Source organism: Prionailurus viverrinus, chromosome E1 (genome assembly GCF_022837055.1).
Source record: "Prionailurus viverrinus isolate Anna chromosome E1, UM_Priviv_1.0, whole genome shotgun sequence".
NCBI lineage: Eukaryota > Metazoa > Chordata > Mammalia > Carnivora > Felidae > Prionailurus > Prionailurus viverrinus.
This window is the reverse complement of record NC_062574.1, coordinates 39590361-39611219: the sequence shown is the minus strand read 5'-3', so window position 1 is coordinate 39611219 and position 20859 is coordinate 39590361. Positions and strand designations below refer to the sequence as shown.

Genomic DNA, 20859 nt, shown 5'->3' with positions numbered 1-20859 from the left:
GAAACCAGAAGAACAAGATGGTCAAGAAAAATGAAGTAGAAAATAGAGCCAAATACCAGAGAAAAGACAAGTCAGACTACAACTGAAGTGTGTTCGTAAAATCTGCTCACTTGAAGTGCTACGGTTTTCAGTGAATGTCAAAGTCGAATACGAGGCTGCATTGGTTCAGGGCCAAATAAGAGATGAGGTGGAAAGGTGAACTTGGGGAAACTATAAAGGAGATGAGGGTTAAAAAGAAAGTGTCTTTTAAAAAAAACGGTCGATTGGTCAATTTATTTACTGGCTGAGAAGGAAGAACTAGCAGCTGGAAAGAATTTAAAGAATTTAAAGATGACTGAGGAGAAGGGACTAGGCCTATGAGGTGACCAGAAGAGGAGAAAGTGGTCTCAAAGGAAACTCCTTCTCTTCTACCAGACTCTTATGTGGTAATAAGAAAACAGGGTTGTTAAAGGAGAAAGGGGTAAGTCTAAGGTCTTAAGTTAACAGGGTGAAATCCTGATGTGCCAACTCTAAAGCAAGGTCATCTCCTGATCATAAGGATAACTGTAGGTGGAAGGTATCAGGCAGGAGAAGAGCTGCTGAGAAATCGGGCAAAGGGAGCTAGGTACATGTAACGAAAGGCAGCGGAGCCCCCTGGGTTCCCTGAGAGTAGAAAATATTAATTTCCACTGGCACTAATTCAACCAATGATTTGATTTTCCCTAACTGGTCCACAACCACAGAAGCAAATAAAGGAGATGAACGGGTGAGTTAAGAGTTCAGCATTAGTTACGAAATGAATAAATCATGGGGATAAAAGGCACAGCACAGAGAATACAGTCAATGGTATTGTAATAGCCTTGTATGGTGGAAGATAGTAACCGCACTGTGATAAGCATAGAACAGACAGACTCACTGAATCACTACGTTGTATACCTGAAATTAATGTAACATTGTGTGTCAACTACACTTCGATCTTAAAAAAAAGTTAAGGACTTATCCAGTAGATGTGATGAGAGAACAAGGTGAGCGACATAAGGAAGTTAAGTCTTCCCTATTCACGAGAACAGTTCTTTCCATTCTGAGATGATTTTCAATGACACGTCTATAAATGTGTCTCACTTACTACTTTATCATACAAAGATTCTAAATTCAAGTGTATCACTGACCAACAATTTGAGAAAAGTATATGGATAAAGCAAACAATAGCCAAAGAAAAGGTGAAGGGGATAACACGACCCAACAGGTCCCCATGAAACAATAAGCATAAAAGATATACATAAAAAGAGAAAATTTTCTTTAAAACATCAACATTCCAAGGTGATCAATCAGACTAAAATCCATTAGGATAATGCATTCACTACATGTAAGCAGCATACCTGTTTGGATTCCATAGGCTTTTTCTCTGGTGTTCGAATCTTACTAATTTCAGGTCCAGGATTATTTGTATCACTTTTACCTAAGAAAATATTTTTAAATTCTTATAAATTGTCTCCAATGGATGTTACATTTCCAATGACTAACCATTATTAGACAGAGCAGAATAATTTGAACATTTTTCATCTATTGTATCAATTTATATTACTGCTGGGGTTTTGTTTTTACTAAAGTTTGAGGGTTGTAGTTTCCCTGCAAGAAAGAAAATTTATAATTAAAGCAAACCTCATTATCAATAAAAAAGATTAATAAAGGAATAACCTTAAAACATGAAATAATTTCAAAGATAATTGCCCATTCTCCAGGAATCTGTAGCCTCGTTTTTCCTAAACCAGTCACAGAAAAGGTACTGAAATTCTTACTACTTATAAAGGCTCAATGTTTTGGCCATTTACAAATATAATTAAGCAAAAATGCAAATAATATATCAATCCAAATTAATAAAGAAATCTAAACTGAATAAAGATATTCTGAAAGGGGTGTACTTATACTCCTTAAAAGTAATAGATAGCAAACTAAATGTAAGTGAATGAGGAATAGCAAAGGAAACAAAATTAAAGTGTTTTTAAAAATCACAATTATAACAGAATTAAAAGATGCTATTTCACACATGTGAAAGGATTTTAATCTATAAGAATTAACTGCTGGATATTTTAAATTCCTTGAAAAAAATCCTTGATTTGGGTTCTTGTTTGAAAACACTCTTTTAGGAAAGCCACTGGAATTCTCTCTGTAAAATGAATTCTCATGCCAAAATAGCCTTACTACTAAACTTCAAGAAATGAAAACTACAATGTCTGAAGATGAAAAATACACTAGGTAGAACTAACAGATTAGACACAGCAGTATGAAAACTTAATGAATTGGAGGCATAGCAATAGAAATTACACAAAATGAAATGCAAAAAGAACAAAAGAATTTAAAAAAGGAAGTGCATCCATCAACTGTGGGAAAAATTAAATCAGCCTAATATTTGGGTTGTTGGAATTCCTGAAGAGAGGAGAGGCAAGACATAAAAATATCTTAAGAAATAAAGGTCAAAAGTTTCCAAACTTGATGAAAACTATAAAACCACAGAGATCCAAGAGCTCAACAAACTTCAAACACCAGAGGCATGAAGACAACTACACCAAGGAACAGCATAATCAATCTACTAAAACTAGCAAAAAAGAAACTCATAAAAGCAGTCAGACGGGGGGAAAAAGGCACATTACATATAGAAAAAACAAAGACAGGATGACATCAGATTTCTCACTAGAAATAATGCAAGCAAGAAAACAGGAGAGTAGTAACATCATTAAAATGCTTAAAGATAAAAATTGTCAACCTTGAATTCTATACCTTGCAAAAATATCTTCTTTCAAAAATGAAAGTGAAACAAAAATATATTCAGGCATACAGATGCTGAAATAATTCATCACCAGTAGATCTACACTATGAGGAATGTTAGAACTTCTTCAGGCAGAAGGAAAATTGTATCAGATGGAAACATGAATATACAGAAAGAAATAAAGACTACCAGAAATGCTACCTACATGGATAGATCAAAAAATTATTTTTCTTATTATTTAACACTCTTTTTTATTTATTTATTTTGAAAGAGACAGAGTGCGAACAGGGGAGGGGCAGAAAAAGAGGGAGAATCACAAGCAGGTTCCACGAAGTCAGTGACGAGCCCATACAGGGCTCAAACTCACAAAACCATGAGATCATGACCTGAACCAAAATCGAGTGTCAGACGCTTAACTGACAGAGCCATCCAGATGCCCCTAAACCTCTTTAAAAAATTATTTGGTTGTGTAAATAATAACAATGTTTGGCCTTATATGAAAAAGTATTATGTATGGCAATAATATCATAAAGGCCAGAAGAGGATAAATTGAAATACTGTAAGGTTCTTTGTACATGAAATGGTAAAATATAAATTGGAAAGGAGTCTGTGATAAAGATATATACTATAAACTCTAAAGCAAACACTAAAATAATAAAGAATTATAGCTAATAATCAAAAAAGGAGATAAACTGGAATCATAAAAAATATTCAACGAATCCAAAAGAAGACAGGAAAAAAAGGCAAGGGGAAACAAAAGAAGATTGGACAAATTCAAAATAGATAGCAAGATGATAAAATCAAGCCTAATTTATATAATTAATTATAAATGCTCTAAACACCTCAATGAAAAGGCAGAGATTGTCACACTGGATTAAAAAAAAACATCAAGGGGTGCCTGGGTGGCTCATTTGACTCTTGATTTCCATCCAACTCTTGATTTGGGCTCAGGTCATGATCTCACAGTTTGTGGGATCGAGCCCCACGTCGAGCTCCGTGCTGGCAGCACAGAGCCTGCTTAGGATATATTCTCTCCCTCTCTCCCTCTCTCTCTCTCTCTCTCTCTCTCTCTCTCTCTCTCTCTCTGCCTCCCACGCCCCCCGCTGGCTCTCTCAAAATAAATAAACTTTAAAAAAAATCAAGAGCCAACCATATGCCATCTAAAGGAAATGTGCTTTAGGGTCGCCTGGGTGGCTCAGTCGGTTGAGTGTCTGACTTCAGTTCAGGTCGTGATCTCACGGTTCATGGGTTCGAGCCCCGTGTCAGGCTCTGTACTGACAGCTCAGGGCCTGGAGCCCGCTTTGGATGCTGTGTCTACATCTCTCTCTCTACCCCTCCCCCTTCCTCCCTCCCTCCTTCTCTCTCTCTTTCTCTCAAATAAACAAACAAAAATTTAGAAAGAAATGCACTTTAAATATAAAGACACAAATCAAGGAACCTGGGTGGCTCAGTTGGTTAAGCATCCAACTTCATCTTGGGTCATGATCTCACAGTTCAAAAGTTCATGTCCCGCATCGCGCTCTGTGCTGACAGCTTGGAGCCTGGAGCCTGCTTTGATTTCTGTGTCTCCCTCTCTATCTACCCCTCTCCCTACCCCCACCTCAAAAATAAACAAACATTTTTTAAAAATTTTTTAAATAAATAAATATAAAGACACAAAAAGATTAAAAGTAATAGATCAAAAAGGAAAGAAAAAGGTCAAAACAGATATACCATGCTACCACTAGTCAAAATACAGTTAAAGTGGTTACATTAGATATTAACAAAGTAGACCTCTGAGCAAAGACTATATTGCCAGGGATAAAGAATGTCATTCAAAAAAAGACAGCAGAGTTAATTAATCAAAAGCACATAACCCTAAATGTTTACACTCCTAATAAGAGAACTTCAAAATTAACCAAGCAAAATTTAAAGGAAAAATAGACAAATACCAATTGTACTTGGAGATTTCAATATTCTCCTCCCAATACATATTTCTTTAAAAGACAGAAAATCGGCAAGAATATAGTACACGTGAACAATTCTATCAATCAACTTGACCTAAGTAACATTTATAGAGTACTCCATTCTTCTCAAGTGCACATGGAACATTCACAAAGATACACCATACCCTGGAATGTAAAACAAATCTCAGGAAGTTCAAAAGAAAAGAGTTTGAGTCATACAAAATACGTTTTCTTGACACAATGGAATCAAAGTAGAAATCCACAACATAAAAATTCTTAGAAAATCCTCAATAACTGGAAACTAAAACTCACCTTTCTAAATATTCCATGGATCCAATTTCAAGTGAAATTAGCAAGTGTACTTAAGGGGTGCCTAGGTAGCCCAGTCGGTTAAGTGTTTGACTCTTGGCTTCAGCTCAGGTCATGATCACAGTTTGTGGGTTCGAGGCCTGCACTGGGCTCTGCACTGACAGCATGAAGCCGGCTCAGGATTCTCTCTCCCTCTCTTTGCCCCTCCCTGGCTCTCTTTCTCTCTCTCTCACAGAAACATAAGTAAATAAACTTAAAAAAAAAAAAAAGTGTACTCAACTGAATGAAACAAAAATACATCAGAATGTGTGGCATGCACTACTGAGGAGGAAAATCATAAAACTAAGTAAGAGAAACTGAGAAACAGGGTGTCTGGGTGGCTCAGTCGGTTGAGCCTGCAACTCTTGGTTTCAGCTCAGGTCATGATCTCAGAGTTCATGGGTTCAAGCCCCGCACAGGGCTCTGTGCTGACAGCATGGAGCCTGCTTGGGATTTCTTTCTTTCTCTCTCAAAAACTAAACAAACATTAAAAACAATTTTTTTGAAGTGTGTCCTTAAAACAAAAAGAAACTGAGAGAGATATCCTGTTCATATAACAGAAGACTCAATATTGTTGTCAGTCCTCCCCACATCGGCCTGTAGATTCAACACAATCCCAATCAAAATCCCAGCAGGATTTTTTGTAGAAACGGACAAGCTGATTGTAAAATGCATGTGGAAAATGCAAAGGACTTGGAATAGACAGTTTTGAAAAAGAAAAACAACCTTGTACTCATAGTACCTGACGTCTAGACTTTCATGAAGCTACAGGAATCAAGACAGAACATTTGGCACACACATGAACGTGTGCATCAACAGAACAGAACACAGACTTCATGTATGTGGTCAACTGATTTTCAACAAAGGTACCGAGTTAGCTTAATGCAGGAAGGACAGTGTTTTCAAGAAATAGTGCTAAAACAAATGAACATACATAAGCAAAAAGAAAACAAAAACATTCTTACCTCATAACACATATAAAACTTAACTCAAAAAGGACCTAATGTGAGAGCTAAAAACACGACACTCCTGGGGAAAAAAACCACAGATCCTTGTGATCTTGGATCAGACAAAAATTTCGCCAACACCAAAAACATGGCTCAAAAAAGAAAAAAAAAAAAAAAAAGGATAAACTGAATTTTATCAAAAGTAGAAACTTCTAGGGGCACCGTAAGCACCTGACTTCAACTCAGGTCATGATCTCACAGTTCAAGTGCCAGGTTGGGCTCTGTGCTGACAGCTCAAAGTCTGGAGTCTGCTTCAGATTCTGTGATCCCTCTCTCTCTCTCAAAAACAAACATTACAAAAGAGAGACACAGAGAGAGAGAGAGAGAGAGCGCGCACGCAAATGACCCAATGAAAAGATATTCAACATTATTAATCATTAGGAACATGCAAACTAACACCACAATCAGATTCTATCAGATACGTCCTAGCAAAGGTAAAAGTAAAAAGACTAACAATACTAAGTGTTGATGATAACGTGCAACAGCTAGAGATCTCATACATTACTAGCTGATGAGAAAAACGCATCAGCCACTTTGGAAAACAGCACGGCAATTTATTATAAAGTTACCTATGTATTTACAACATACTCAGTAATCTTACTCCTGGGTATACACCCAAGAGAAATGAAAACATATGTTCACAGCTGCTTTATTCATAAGAGCCAAAAAAACAGAAATTACTAAGGTGCCCGTCAACTGATGGAAAGATACAAACACTGCAGTGCAACCATATAATAGAATACTAATCAACAGTAAAAAGGCATAAACTACTGACATAGACCACATAAATGAATCTCAAAAGCATTAAGTGAATGAAGCTGGACACAAGGAAGCCATATACTCTGATGCCATTTATATGACGTACTAAGTATAAAGACAAGAGTACAGAGGCAAAACGCAGATCGGTGGTTGCCCAGGGCTGGGGATTGGAGGAGAAGACAGACTACAAAGGACTATGAGAGAATATTTTGAGTTACATAAACACCCTGTGTCTTGATTCTGGTGGTGGTTAACAACTCTGTTCATTTGTCAAAATATGTCAGCTGTACATTTTAAAAGTAAATTTTACATTATATAAATTATACCTCAGTAAACCTGACTTTAAAAACCAGACTGAGTGCTGGGGCGCCTCATGGCTCAGTCGGTTGAGCATCTGGCTTTAGCTCAGGTCATGACCCCACAGTTCATGGGTTCGAGCCCCGTGATGGGCTCCGGGCTGACAGCTCAGAGCCTGGAGCCTGCTTCTGATTCTGTGTCTCCCTCTCTCTCTCTGCCCCTCCCCTGCTCACACTCTCTCAAAAATAAAAAAATGTAAAAAAAAAAAAAAAAAAAAAAAGTTTTTTTTTTCTTTTGAAAAAAACAGACTGAGTGGGGTGCCTGGGTGGCTCAGTCAGTTAAGGGTCCAACTCTTGATTTTGGTTCAGGTCATGATCTCATGGTTTGTGGGTTTGAGCCCCAAATCGAGCTCTGTGCTAATAGCACAGAGCCTACTTGGAATATTCTCTTTCTCTCTCTCTCTCTCTCTCTCTCTCTCTCTCTCTCTCTCTCTCTCCCCCGCAACCCCTCCCACTTGCGCACACGTGCTCGCTTACTCTCTCACTCTCTCTCAAAAACAAATAAATAAGGACAGGTGGCTCAGTCAGTTAAGCGTCCAACTTTGGTCACGATTTCATGGTTCATGAGTTGAAGCCCCGCATCCGGCTCTGTGCTGTTAGCAATTCTCCCTCTCCCTCCCTCTCTGTTCCTGTCCCGCTTGCGCACACGCATGCTCTCTCTCTCTCTCACTCAAAACAAATAAAACCCAAGAATCTTTAAAATATATAATAAAAAATAAAATAAACAAACAAACTTAAAGACTGTGTAATTTTTCCTTCAATTACACAGGAGATTATGATTCACAGAAGATGTAACTACTTTAGGTCAACTATTGCCACAGTAGCATCTACATTTAGTGTACCACAAAAATAATTTTGGTCAATAAATATATTTAACAGGAGAGGATTTTCTGTCTCGATTTTAAATAACTATCGTTTAAAAACACTCTAAATATTAAAATTTGGTATTTTGTCAGAAAATTGGTAATATTGATTATATCATGCATTTTCATTTGTGTACATACTTGTATCTTCTGGAGAGAAGATCCATAGTTTTTGCATCAGATTCTTTCTCAAAGGGGTCTATAATCCACGAACAATTTAACAATCATATTGTTAAAAGATACAAGCAGGTGTATCAACATTTTAGGATCTTGATAACAGCAAAGCAGCTCACCATTTCGACTTGGCTCATGTTGATCCTTCTCCTGATGCTGGCTTTGTGGCTGCCCTATGCTGACGGGTGGGTGGTGCCCAAGGCCATACGGTAGGGGAGACCCCCGTCCGTGTGTCTGTAAGAGGTTCATGTTGTAGGCCATCGCTGCTTGGTGTGTAAGGATCCGAGGATCAACTGCGAACCTGCCCTGGTACCCTGTCCATGGTACCTACGTTATCACAAGAAATGGAGTAACTGCATTAAATACATTTTAAAATGCAAACTGCTATAGTGCTACTGATTAGGAAAAAGCAAACACACACATGTCAATTTTATCAAAATAAGTAACTACAAAGTCATTGCTAGTTATAACAACTGGTAGAATTATTGCTAGAACTTAACTAGTCAAGAATTGGCTTCCAAAAGAAAAACTGGCTTCCTGAATCTTTAGTGTGTAGGGAAAATTGGTCATTTTTCAGGTTAGGAAGAAACTGAGGACATAAAATTGGTAATTATTCCTTGACGCATTAACTTATTTTATAATCCTAAATCACTTCCCTTTAATATGAATGTATATATGTCATAGATTATCAAGAAAGTTACCCTTTAAATTTATAACTGCATAGTTACATAGTTTAATAGACTAAATGAGAGAACAAGTGAAAAAGTTAAAGAATTTAGTCTAAGGAGTCTCAACATAAAATATACACACTCCAGGGTGCCTGGGTGTCTCAGCTGGTTAAGCATCTGACTTAGACTCAGGTCATGACCTCACAGTTGGTAGGTTCGAGCCCCGCATCGGGCTCTGTGCTGACAGTTCAGAGCCTGGAGCCTGCTTTCGATTCTGTGTCTCCCTCTGTCTCTGCCCCTCCCCTGCTCATGCGCGCTCTCTCTCTCTCTCTCTCTCTTTCAAAAATAAACATTAAAGTCCCTCTCTCTCTGACCCTCCCCCGCTCATGCTCTGTCTCTGTCTCTCTCTCTCAAGAATAAATAAACATTAAAAAAATTTTTTTTAAACGGTGGGTGGCGGAGGGGCCTGGGTGGCTCAGTCAGTTAAGCGTCTGACTTCGGCTTGGGTCATGATCTCATGGTTCATGATTTTGAGCCCCACATCAGGCTCTGTGCTGACAGCTCAGAGCCTGGAGCCTGCTTCAGATTCTGTGTGTGTGTGTGTGTGTGTGTGTGTGTGTGTGTGTGTGTCTGACCCTCCCCCACTAACTCTCTGTCTCTGTCTCAAGAATAAACATTTAAAAAGTTAAAAAAAAAAAAAAAAGAAATACACACACTCCAAATTTACATGAATAACCAAATCACTTAATGTTCATTGATTGTAGGCAAAATTCAGATAGGTCATTAGTTTAAATTAACTCTTTTGATTAATTCAACTCTTCCCTTAAACCACAGAAAAAAAATATTTCTTTAGGTATGTCTAAATACATAATCTCTGCATACTGACATAAAAGGATAAATACTATGACATCTGAGCTACTGCCCCTATTATCTTATTATAGTGTAACTGTTAAATGCAGACTCTTAAAAATCTTATATAATAAAAGCCTCTCTGACCTAGTAAAATGAAATATAAATCCTAAGGGACTTACTATTTAAAGAAAATGATGTATGATGTTGCCAGGCTGTCTGGGAAGAAATAAGTCAGCTAAAATTGAAAGTCTTTTGGGGAGTGGGCATGAATCACGTATTTCTTACCAACAGCTATTGGCTGTTGTAATTGTAAACTCTCATGAGCAATATGGCTGAGCAAGGTGTACAGCTGGGCATTTTTCCATTTTGGGGTGTGGAGGTGCCAAAACCCCTGGCAATAATCACTTCTGCCTGAAATTATAATATTTGCCTTAAATGCAAGAAATATTTTCTAGGATAAAATTTCCGAATTTGGAAATATTATTTAAAAAAAAATTTTTTTTTTTTTACCAAAATAGTAAAAAATCTTAAAGGAACAAAAGTGGGTTTTACACAAGATGGAAATCCTCTAAATATCTATAGTCTCAGAGAACATTTAATAATGATTTTAAGTGCCAGTAAGATTATGAAAGGATTGAAATTTCTCAGATAAATTCAGATCCAGAGAGCTAGACTAATCCAAGCTTCTTTGCCTCCTCCAAAAAACTGTATTTCCTAGGAAGGGTTAGTGAATTATGTAAGAATAAAAAAGTAACAGATAAAATAAAAGTATCACTTTACAAAACAAGAGACCAATTTACTAGCTCTGTTTAATGTTCAGGCCAATTTTCCCCAGCAAAAATATTTTTAAGGGAATACAAAGTCTTCTCAATCAAAACATCCAATATACAAATTTCTTCTTAACAACTGACAATAAACAACAATTCATATTTCTCTGGTCATTTCACATTTTGAAGGTTAAAGAAAGAGCTGCTTTAAAAGAAGTGTACAGGCATTGAAAAGTAAAACAACAACAACAACACTATTTTGGATAGTTACTAATTTAGTGAAGCCTATTTTATTTTATTCAATAAACGGTATTTCAAATGTCCACTTACAGGTAAAGGCACCGACATAACTACATTCCCTCCATAGACAGCAGGTACATAAAGAATACTTGTCCCAGTGTGAGGATCTATTCTTTGAACAGGGCTTGGAGATTTCCCCAAATTTGGGTGAGGTCCAAGGGGGGGTGGAGGAGTATATGCTCTAATAGGATTGCCAATAAGTACAGAAGGATTGGGCTGAACTGAAAAATAAACAGAGAAAGGACTCAACTTAGTAACTGTACACATTCCCCTGGACAAAAATGATTTAAATCACCAACAGCAAAACACATTTCCCAGGTTTGCCATGAGATAAGAATTATCAGTGTGGAAGAGTAAAGCATATTAAAAAACCACAACCATCTTACAACGTTCCCTAAAATTATTTTGAGTTATACAAAGTATTCTCTCTGTAAACTAGTATAATTTTAAATGTCTTCCAAGGAGGTAAAGGTGTGTCTTTCGAGAGAGAAAATCATACACACTCAATAAACATTCTTCTGAGACTAGGAAAATATACACAATATTTTTTCACAATAAAGTTTTGGCTTGCAAGATAGTCACAGACAAAATGAAGGTTAAACAATTAATATTTTAAAAGCATAATTCTGCAACATTTTAAATCATTGAAGTAAACTTTATCTTGACATTTCAATGATCCAATATTTGTAGGACATAAATATGTTCCCAAAACTTCTGTGGCATATGCTTAAATGGTTTTCTTCATAACTTATAAATACATAAACCTTGGTACCTACAAAACCATCTGTTTTCAGAAATGTCATAACAAAGCATTCACAAGACCAGATGTGCTGAATAAAAGAGGTTAAGTGAGTTCCAAAGTGTGTGTGTATCCCTCTCCCCATCTTCTAGTGATGAAATTTAGAGTAAACCTCTTATACCATAAAAGCAAATTACCACGGGGCTGATTTTCCACTTACCAATTCCATCATTCTGGAAATGATCATTCTGGGTATGATGGAGGCTTTTCCCCTTTATAGAAAAAAACAAACATATACTACTATAAATACATTTAATATGAGGAAAACATTACTTCCCTAATCCTATGCAAATTAAATATATTCAGCAACAATTACAACTTAAAGACTGCAAGTGTGTAATTAATAACCATTAGACTGCTTTGAGCCAACTTTCTTTTTAAATATTAAGTCATGGTGCTAGGCCTCCATTTTTCTCAGCCTCAAATTAAGAGTATGTAAAATTCTTTGTTTAAGTGATTTTTTAGGGGAGCCTGGGTGGCTCAGTCGGTTCGGCATCTGACTCTGGATTTTGGCTCAGGTCATGGTCTCACAGTTCATGGGATCGAGCCCCACACTGGGCTTTACACTAACAGTGCAGAGCCTGCTTGGGATTCTCTCTCTCTCTCTCTCTCTCTCTCTCTCTCCCTCCCTCCCTCCCTCCCTCCCTCCCTCCCTCCCTCTCCCTCTCCCTCTCTCCCTCTCCCTCCCTCCCTCTCCCTCTCTCCCTCTCCCTCCCCTCTTCCCCCCTCTGCTCCTCCTCTGCTCGTACTGTCATACTCTCACATGTACACTCTCTCTCTCAAAATAAACAAACATTTTAAAATATAAATAAATGATCAAAAAAAAAATACATAATCAATGTGACTGGACCCTAAATTCTATTCCTTTGCAGCTTTTCTACACATTTTCTATTAATTAAATGACAAAATGAAAAGTCGTTTTTCAAGGGAAAAACATCAGTCTTGATGGAATTGCAATTCCTGAGGACGAGGACTTTAAAACAATAATATGGATGTAAATATGGTTTGAGATTTATGTTATTTTGGGCATCTTAACATGTAAAATTTACTGGAGGAACAAGAAAAGACACTGACTGTCATAATCTGCTTCAGAAAACGTACAAATTGGGACGCCTGGGTGACTCTGTCGGTTAAGCATCCAACTCTTGGCTTTGGCTCAGGTCACGATCTTGCAGTTTGTGCAATAGAGCCCTGAGTCTGCTCTGCGCCGACAGTGCGGAGCCTGCTTGGGATTCTCTCTGTATCTCTCTCAGCTCCTTCCCTACTAGTGCCCTTTCTCTCAAAATAAATAAATAAACATTTGTTTTAAAAAGCCTGTCTCTAAAAAAAGAAAAACGTACATACTTTCTAGAAAGCAATTTGTCAATACTATCAAAAGCATCAAAAATGTACATACACTTTAACCCAATAATTACACTCCCAGGAATTAATCGAAATGAACTAATAATGGACTTGGGCACAGATGTTCATCACAGCATTGTTTATACATGTGTTAAATGTTAACAACCTCAATGTTCATCAAACGAAGATTTATTAAATAAACAATGCCAGATTCATATACCATTAAATGGGATGACTTTAGCACTGAAACAATATTTTAAGAGACAATGGTTCTGAATTTCTGGACTTCGAAAAATGTCTCTCTCTTTCTATTGGCTACATGTTAACACAAAGCCATGATACAATACAAGTAGCACATTACACAACTTACCCTTAGACACACACAAATCTGTTGTTTGTACATAATATCTGAAAACTAAAGGGGGGGAGGGGATGAGATCTACAGCAGAAAGAAAGATTTATTCTCGACCAAACCGAAAGTACAGTGATGCTTCATTTACGTCCCCGTCAGCAAGGTCACACACTCAGGTCGGCGCTAAACATCAAAGGCATGTGGTCAGGTTAGCCGTGAGCAGGCAAGGGCAACGAAGCTCCAACTCTTAAAAAGTCAGAAAAAATCGCCAAAAATGAATCGCAGTTGGTCCATTAACCAGAAGAGAATGTTCCCAGGGATTGGCACTAGCTATAAAAAACAAACTTCCGAGGAACAGAGAAGTGGTAAGGAAAGCAGGGCACAAGAAGAAAGAGTGAAACGGCGACAATGGTAGAGGGCAGAGACGCCAGAGTGGGTGGGAAGATGAGAAGCAGAAGTAATCAGAAGTGACCAGAGCGGCCGGGACACATACGCTGATGGAAGAAAGGAGAGCCAGTGACACGGACAGAAGATAAGAGCGTTCCAAGAGGGCAGCAAACTCTTTAGACTTCTTAGCCTCTAACGAGCCGTCAACCAGAGGCAATCGTGCAGAATGAGGAGAAAACAGTGATGTGGTCAGACTATGGTACGAAGAACAGCCCCTGAGAGATGTCCACACCCTGATCCCTGGAATCTGTGACTATGTCATGTTATGTGGCAAAAGGGTCTCTGCAAAATATAATCAAAGTTGTGTTTAAAATAAAGAGATTATCCTGGATTATCTGGGTGACCCACTCTAATCACATGAGCCCTAAAAGCAGAAAAGTTTCCCCAGCTGGAGTCAAACAGATGTGGCAAAAGAGAAAGTCAGACACTCCATGGGAGAGAAGGATTCACTGTACTGTTGGTGGTTCTGAGACATAAAGGTCAAATGCAAGAATGGAAGAGAAGCCTCCAGAAGCTAAGAACGCTACCCGCTGACAGCAGTCTAGGAAACAAGGACGTCGATCCTGCAACCACAGGGAACTGGATTCTGCATGAACTCAAAAGCAGATTCCTCCCAAGCTTCCAGAGAGGAGGCCAGTCAGCCAACACCCTGATTCAGGCCTTGTGAAACCCAAAGCTGACAAACCAACCAAGGCAACCTGGACGTCTGACCCAAAGAAACATGAGATAATAAATTTGTGTTGTTTAAGTCACTATGTTTGTCCCAATTTATTGCAGCAACAATAGGAAACCAATCCAAAGAGTAATCACAGTCTAGGGTAATCCAATACTGTAAAGCTGGAAGCAGGCCAGGCAATGACATCAACCCTCTGGGTTGTGGGATATGCTAAACCGAAAAGCAACTTGGGACCTATCATGTGAAAATATGGCACTTCTATAAGCGTAATTCAGCACACTGTACAGCTCAATATAGGAAACACTTTTCCAGGATGCTTGCACTTAGCATGCAGCTGTGGAGCAGTAAGGGTACTTGGTCCATACAAAATCATACAGCGTTTGGTAGCTTATAAACAAAATAATAATGTAGCCGTAAGCTAGCGCTATGCATAAAAGTCATTCCATAGTGACAAATCCCAAAGTTTGCTAATAAATCTCAGAAAGGATGTACACCTTTGGTAGAATACCAAAGGTATTTTTATAAGCAAATATAGTTCATAACACCTTTCTTTTTTAATTTGAGAGACAGAGTGAAAGGGTGAAGGCGGGGGGGAGAGAGAGCAAGTGAGTGAAAGCACGCACAAGCGGGGGAAAGGGGCAGAGGGAGACAGAGAGAATCTTAAGTGGGTTTCATTCATGCTCAGTGTGGAGTCTCATGTGGGGCGCAATCCTACGACCCTGGGATCGTGACCTGAGCCAAAACCAAGAGCGAGACATTGAACCAACTGAGCCAAACAGGTGCCCCATATCACATATTTTGTAAGGACTATTTTTTTTACTCCACTATTTGTTTCTTCAAATATTTTTTTTTTCACTCATTCTTTGTTCTCCATTTACTCATTCAACAAATGTTAACGAGGCCCAACACCTGTCCACCCCTAGCTGGGCACTGAGGCTACCAAAGGACAAAGACGGACACGTTTTCTGATGTCTGGACAGTGAGACACAACACAAGCAGCAGGAGACAGATGATAAAGACAACTCACAAACTAAATGCTACAATATAATATTACGGTCTTTCCAGAGAAACCATTTCTGAATATTATCTATCCTCTGACCAGTCTCTATAGTGCGTAATGTGTGTAAATGACTTTGTTCCATGCTGGCAAAGCTTCCAAATGTTGCTCCCAGCAAATGCCCTAGGAGGAAGCAGAATGAAGACAGGCAAACGGCTTTTCTACATGTTAATCCTGCAGGTGCCCACAAAACAGGCCCTTTGCTATAAATGATGCTTGCAGAAAATGAGGCAATGGCGGGCCAATCAGGACCACCAGCTCCTGGACCCCCTAACATTCTGTACCTTCTCTAACACCATCACAGAAGTGACCTGTTCAGAGAATAAAGTTATATGACTGCTAAACGGCACAGGGTGTTTTGTTGCCAAACACAGCCCTGAGCAAGCAGGATATAAAGTACTTTTAACTGTCGTCCAGTCTTCTGATGCTTTTATCCACAAGAAATCTCATTGGGGTTTAAATTGTAGTCTAACATTAACAATACTAATTTTTAATATTTCTTATGCACAGAATTGTGTTACAACTTAAACAGTAAGGAAAACTCTAGGAGAAATTGTACGGTTCAGTATCACATTTTCAGAAATAGTATTCTTTTCTGGCAATAAACCCCACTTCATCCAAAGGCTCTAGCACATGATATAAAATATCTGGGATTTGTTTCAAAATTTTTCAGTGTGCATATCTGGCGGGGGGCAGGGGTGGTCTGTAGATGAGACATGATTAAGATTAAGTTGCTAACTGGGGCACCTGCGTGGCTCAGTCGGTTGAGCATCCGACTCTTGGTTTCAGCTAAGGTCATGATCTCTCGGTTCATGGGATGGAGCCCTGCGTTGAGCCCTGCCCCGATTCTCTCTCCCTCTCTCTCTGTATCTCCCCCGCTCAAGATCTCCCCCTCTCTCAAAATAAGTAAATAAACATTTAAAAGAAAGAAAGAAAGAAAGAAAGAAAGAAAGAAAGAAAGAAAGAAAGAAGGAAAGAAAAAGAAACACCAGGAAGATGGCTGCTTTGGCCTTTAATTACACAATCCTCTCAATTATAAGAAAAAAGCCATGCTACACTCTACTGGATGCATCATAACCATCATTGATTTCTCAGATACTTACTGAGCACCCACTATACGCAAAGAGTGGGGTAGGCACTAGGGGCCATAAAAAGTATATAGAACAGGATTTTTGTCTTCAGGGAGTTTATGGTTTTAGAAGAGCAAGTGGAATAAACATATATTTTCTTCACCTTTCAAACGAAAACAAAAAGCAAACTGCAGGGTCTTGCTTAGGGTCCATACACATGCGGTTCCATGGCTTCAATTTAGCTGCACCTGCCGTACATAAGTTGATTCCTACATTCCCAAGTCAGTAAGAAGAGTTTACTCTACTGTAGTTACGAATGTGCAAAGGGTCTAATGATTTTGCAATGTTTTAATTAAAAAGAAAAAGAAAAAAAAAAAACGGAAAATGTAAAAGTTTCGACCTGGGTTCCCTACTCCCCACACACCCTATACTCCTTGCTGGTCCCTATAGAACCTGTTCTCTCATACCTCTGGTCTTTTCTATCAGCTCTTTCTTAAGCTTTATTAATTCATCCAAAAAATACTTATAAGCCACCTATGAGGAGCCAGACGTTGTTGCAGCACAGAGGCTAGAGCAGTAAATAATCCAGGCAAAAATCTCTGCCGTAATGGAGCTTATATTCTAGTTCTTGAAATGTCTCCCCAGTGGAGCACTACCCCCATCCACTCGGATTCCTAAAAACAAGATCTCTGTGGTGGAAAATGCCTTGAATCCACCTCTCTCCGCTCACCACTACCCTCCAACATCTTCTCCAAGAGGACTCGGGGGCTTATGTGCTTATCTATGCTTCTCCAGTACTGAACATACCAGCTGGCACACAGAAGAAACTTAACTATTTGATAAGTAAGTTGATTATTAATTTATTATAGTTTAAGCTTTAGAAACCTAGAAGATTCATTTATGCGAAATGCTTAATCCCCTGGAAATCCCAAATCACGAAAGCATTATTGCACCATAGGTCCATTTTCATTAAACTAATAATAATCAAAGTATAGTAACACAGAAGTTCTCTTCTCAGCTTAATACCTATTTAACCAAGAGAGTTTCAAGATATTAAAACATTAACTATTGTTTACTTAATTACTGTTTACATTAGGATTTACTTTTTCATTTTTTTGAAGTTTATTTATTTGAGAGAGAGCACACATGTGAGTGGGAGCAGGAGGAGGGGCAGAGAGAGGAGAGAGAGAATCCCAAGCAGTTTCTGTGCTAAAACTCACAAGCCGTGAAATCATGACCTGAGGCGAAATCAAGAGTCAGACGCTTAAATGACTGAGCCACCCAAGCGCCCCAAGGTTTTACGCTTTTCAAATGAAGCCCCAGGGGCGCCTGGGTGGCGCAGTCGGTTAAGCGTCCGACTTCGGCCAGGTCACGATCTCGCAGTCCGTGAGTTCGAGCCCCGCGTCGGGCTCTGGGCTGATGGCTCAGAGCCTGGAGCCTGTTTCCGATTCTGTGTCTCCCTCTCTCTCTGCCCCTCCCCCGTTCATGCTCTGTCTCTCTCTGTCCCAAAAATAAATAAACGTTGAAAAAAATAAATAAATAAATAAATAAATAAATAAATAAATAAATAAAATGAAGCCCCAAACTGACATGTTCTTTTAATTCATGTCAATAAATTGAATACCATGCTGATGACTGCAAATATAGCAAAACAACAGAACAAATACTAAACGTGCCGTTCTCATAACTTTCTTTTCTATGGTAAGTGCAAGCATTTTTTTTTCAGGCACTGTAGCAAATAAACCAGCTGTCTCTGCCCAAAAGAGCTATGGTTCAAAAGTAGAAATGGCCCTGGCTGACCCACCTCCATTCCCTCTGATGGACTACTTCTTACACAACAATACGGGTCGGCAGATCAGTTAAAGTAATCTTCAAGAGGCCAACCAAATCTTCTCACTGTGTCAAATAGCACTTGAACTGGTCACCCACAAAGGGTTAGAACTATTTGCTTTCTACAAACAATGTTATATAATATTATTCCTCATAAATAATATGCCCTAAGGGCATGCTTTTAATGAGCGAGACAGTCCTTTAAACTGCTTTGTTTTATTCACATCTTACTAAAATCAGCCTATCAGCAGGGAGGACCGGGAGGCTGTATTATGCACAGGACTCCAGAAGCAATGAAGTTCTTGAAAACTTCTTGAGAAGCACTGTGACATTAAGCACGGCTAACGGCCACATGTTCACTTACGTGTCCAAACTAGACAAGTTCCTTGCAGAAACTACTTGCTACCAAATATAACCTTCGTTTCCAGTACTTGAAGTAACTTGCAGCCCAACAAACCTTTACCCTTCTGTGCTGTTCTCTCCCTTTAACCTCTTCAAGTCCATTAACAGGCTTTACCTTGGGGGGTGACTGCTGCAGTTTGTTGGTATTTCCTGAATGCTGCAGTCTTAGAGCCCGGGGGATAAATTCAGGTGCCAGTGGATTCAACACGTACGTCTTCTTGAGTTCCAGAGCCTCTAGCTGAGCTTTGATCTGTTCAAAAGTGATTCCGTGTAGGCTATTATTTTCGTGACACAGGGCAATAAACCGCTCCCAAAATTTCCTACAGAAAAGATTTACAAGATCATTTTACAATTTCAGCGGATGAGATCACAGAAATGAACATAAGCAGCTAAAGAGAGCTTCAAATTCCCTCTTCCCACCCCAAATCCTCAGATCCAACGTTCACCTGGCTACGATTCAGGTATAATCTTTCCACCAGATCACAGGACTCCAGAAGTTTCATTGCAAAACTACAGTCGTGTCTAATATCGTGGAAAATACAAATTATGCTCCCAATTAATTTTGGCCGATCAATGCGAGTAATGTGGTCAATGCTCAATTATCCACACTAGTCCAAAATGACAGTCTTGTTATCCACATAATAACCAGGGATTTCAAAACTGACGCCAGCTCATTTTACAGATGATTTGTACTTCCAGACATAGTCATACATTATACACATACACAAATTCAGACACACACATAAATTAGACTAATTTGAATTATGGGGACAAAGTAGCCTGGTGTTGGATGACTAAGAAAAGCCAACTCAGGACATAAATCTGAGCCACAAAGTAGATATTCCTCATGAAGATTCTTAAGAAATAACTAGCTATTCCTATATTTTTCTCTTACTCAACAGATGCTTGTCACAAGCACAACTTACAACATTGACTACGAGAGTTAAATTAAGTATGAAAAACAGAGGAAGTTGGAATGCCAATTTTAATGTTGATTATTCATTTCCGAATCACATTAATAAATACGAAAGGAGAAAAATACACTCAAAACTTGTTGCAACTGTGTGACTATTTTCCTACAGGTTGGCAATCTGATCTCTGAATATTAAAAATAATAAATACATATTACAAAAGACAACATAATTTTTAAATTTTACATGACTATAAATATGCATACCTATCTTTAATATGAGGTTCAAATAATGTGTTATTATGCTATGAAAGATATATGATACGGTTTCTTTCCAAGCTGGTATCCTTGTGGACAGAAGTAATCAAGATGGCTTCACGAAGCACAGATGAAAAGGTTTATATTATAAAAGTCAGTATGTGAACGGGAATCGGGTTATTAATATATTCACAAAACTCTGCAGAGTTTAATTCTGGACTATGTTTCTCTTATGTATGCCCTTTCTACTTTTTTAAAGGTAAGTTTAAGAAATGGGTCCAGAAAAATTTCAGGCCTGCATGCCAACAACAGAAAAAGTACAAGTACCACAAAATATGAAGTATGTATTTTTGACAGTAAGACATAAAGGTTAAAAGACAGTCATTCATTTGCAGGAAGTATGTGTTGCTAAGAAATGCAAACCAAAAGCTACCCTTTATTTTTATTCCTAAGAACACCTCTGAAGGAATCAGAAGGCTTTTTTCTCACAGTCTAACAGCTAAGGAAGGATCTTTAACATAGCACTCAGGACCTAAAAACCCAAGAGCTAAAATCCATAAACTTTCCCACCCTTTCGATTTAAAAAGCCACAATATTCAACTCTATGAATACTTTCAACATGATTCTACATGCTACATTCAAAAGAAGTTTCTCTGATCTAATTGATAAAGTATCCGTTTCATAAAATGGCGTTTCGTCTTGGGCTGCAATTCAACACAGAGCAAAACAAGGAGTGAACGGATTGGCTTTTGCTCTCAGTTTTTAATACCAATTTTTTATAACAATCGCCATTTCCAGCTTATGTACCCAAGATGCTAGAACTCGTTCTATGTTTCAGCTCCTTTTTAAACTCCATACCCTGTTCCTTGACCACTGTCACTGACCTCAACTGCACTGAACAGGAGCTGAATTAACACTGAGTTGAGCAGAA

At 38.5% G+C, this 20859-nt stretch overlaps 1 protein-coding gene across 7 annotated transcripts in view; it reads right to left on the bottom strand.

Moving 5' to 3' along the window:
* The window catches only part of HELZ (helicase with zinc finger), a 162970-nt gene that overhangs the window by 39156 nt on the left and 102955 nt on the right, over positions 1-20859 (bottom strand). For all 7 annotated transcript variants that reach the window (XM_047831645.1, XM_047831648.1, XM_047831646.1 and 4 more), the window contains 5 exons: positions 18876-19080; positions 11746-11797; positions 10817-11007; positions 8319-8526; positions 1359-1438 (listed from right to left, as the gene is read on the bottom strand). In XM_047831645.1, the coding sequence (XP_047687601.1) occupies positions 1359-1438; positions 8319-8526; positions 10817-11007; positions 11746-11797; positions 18876-19080 (736 nt within the window). The remainder of the gene's footprint in view (positions 1-1358; positions 1439-8318; positions 8527-10816; positions 11008-11745; positions 11798-18875; positions 19081-20859) is intronic.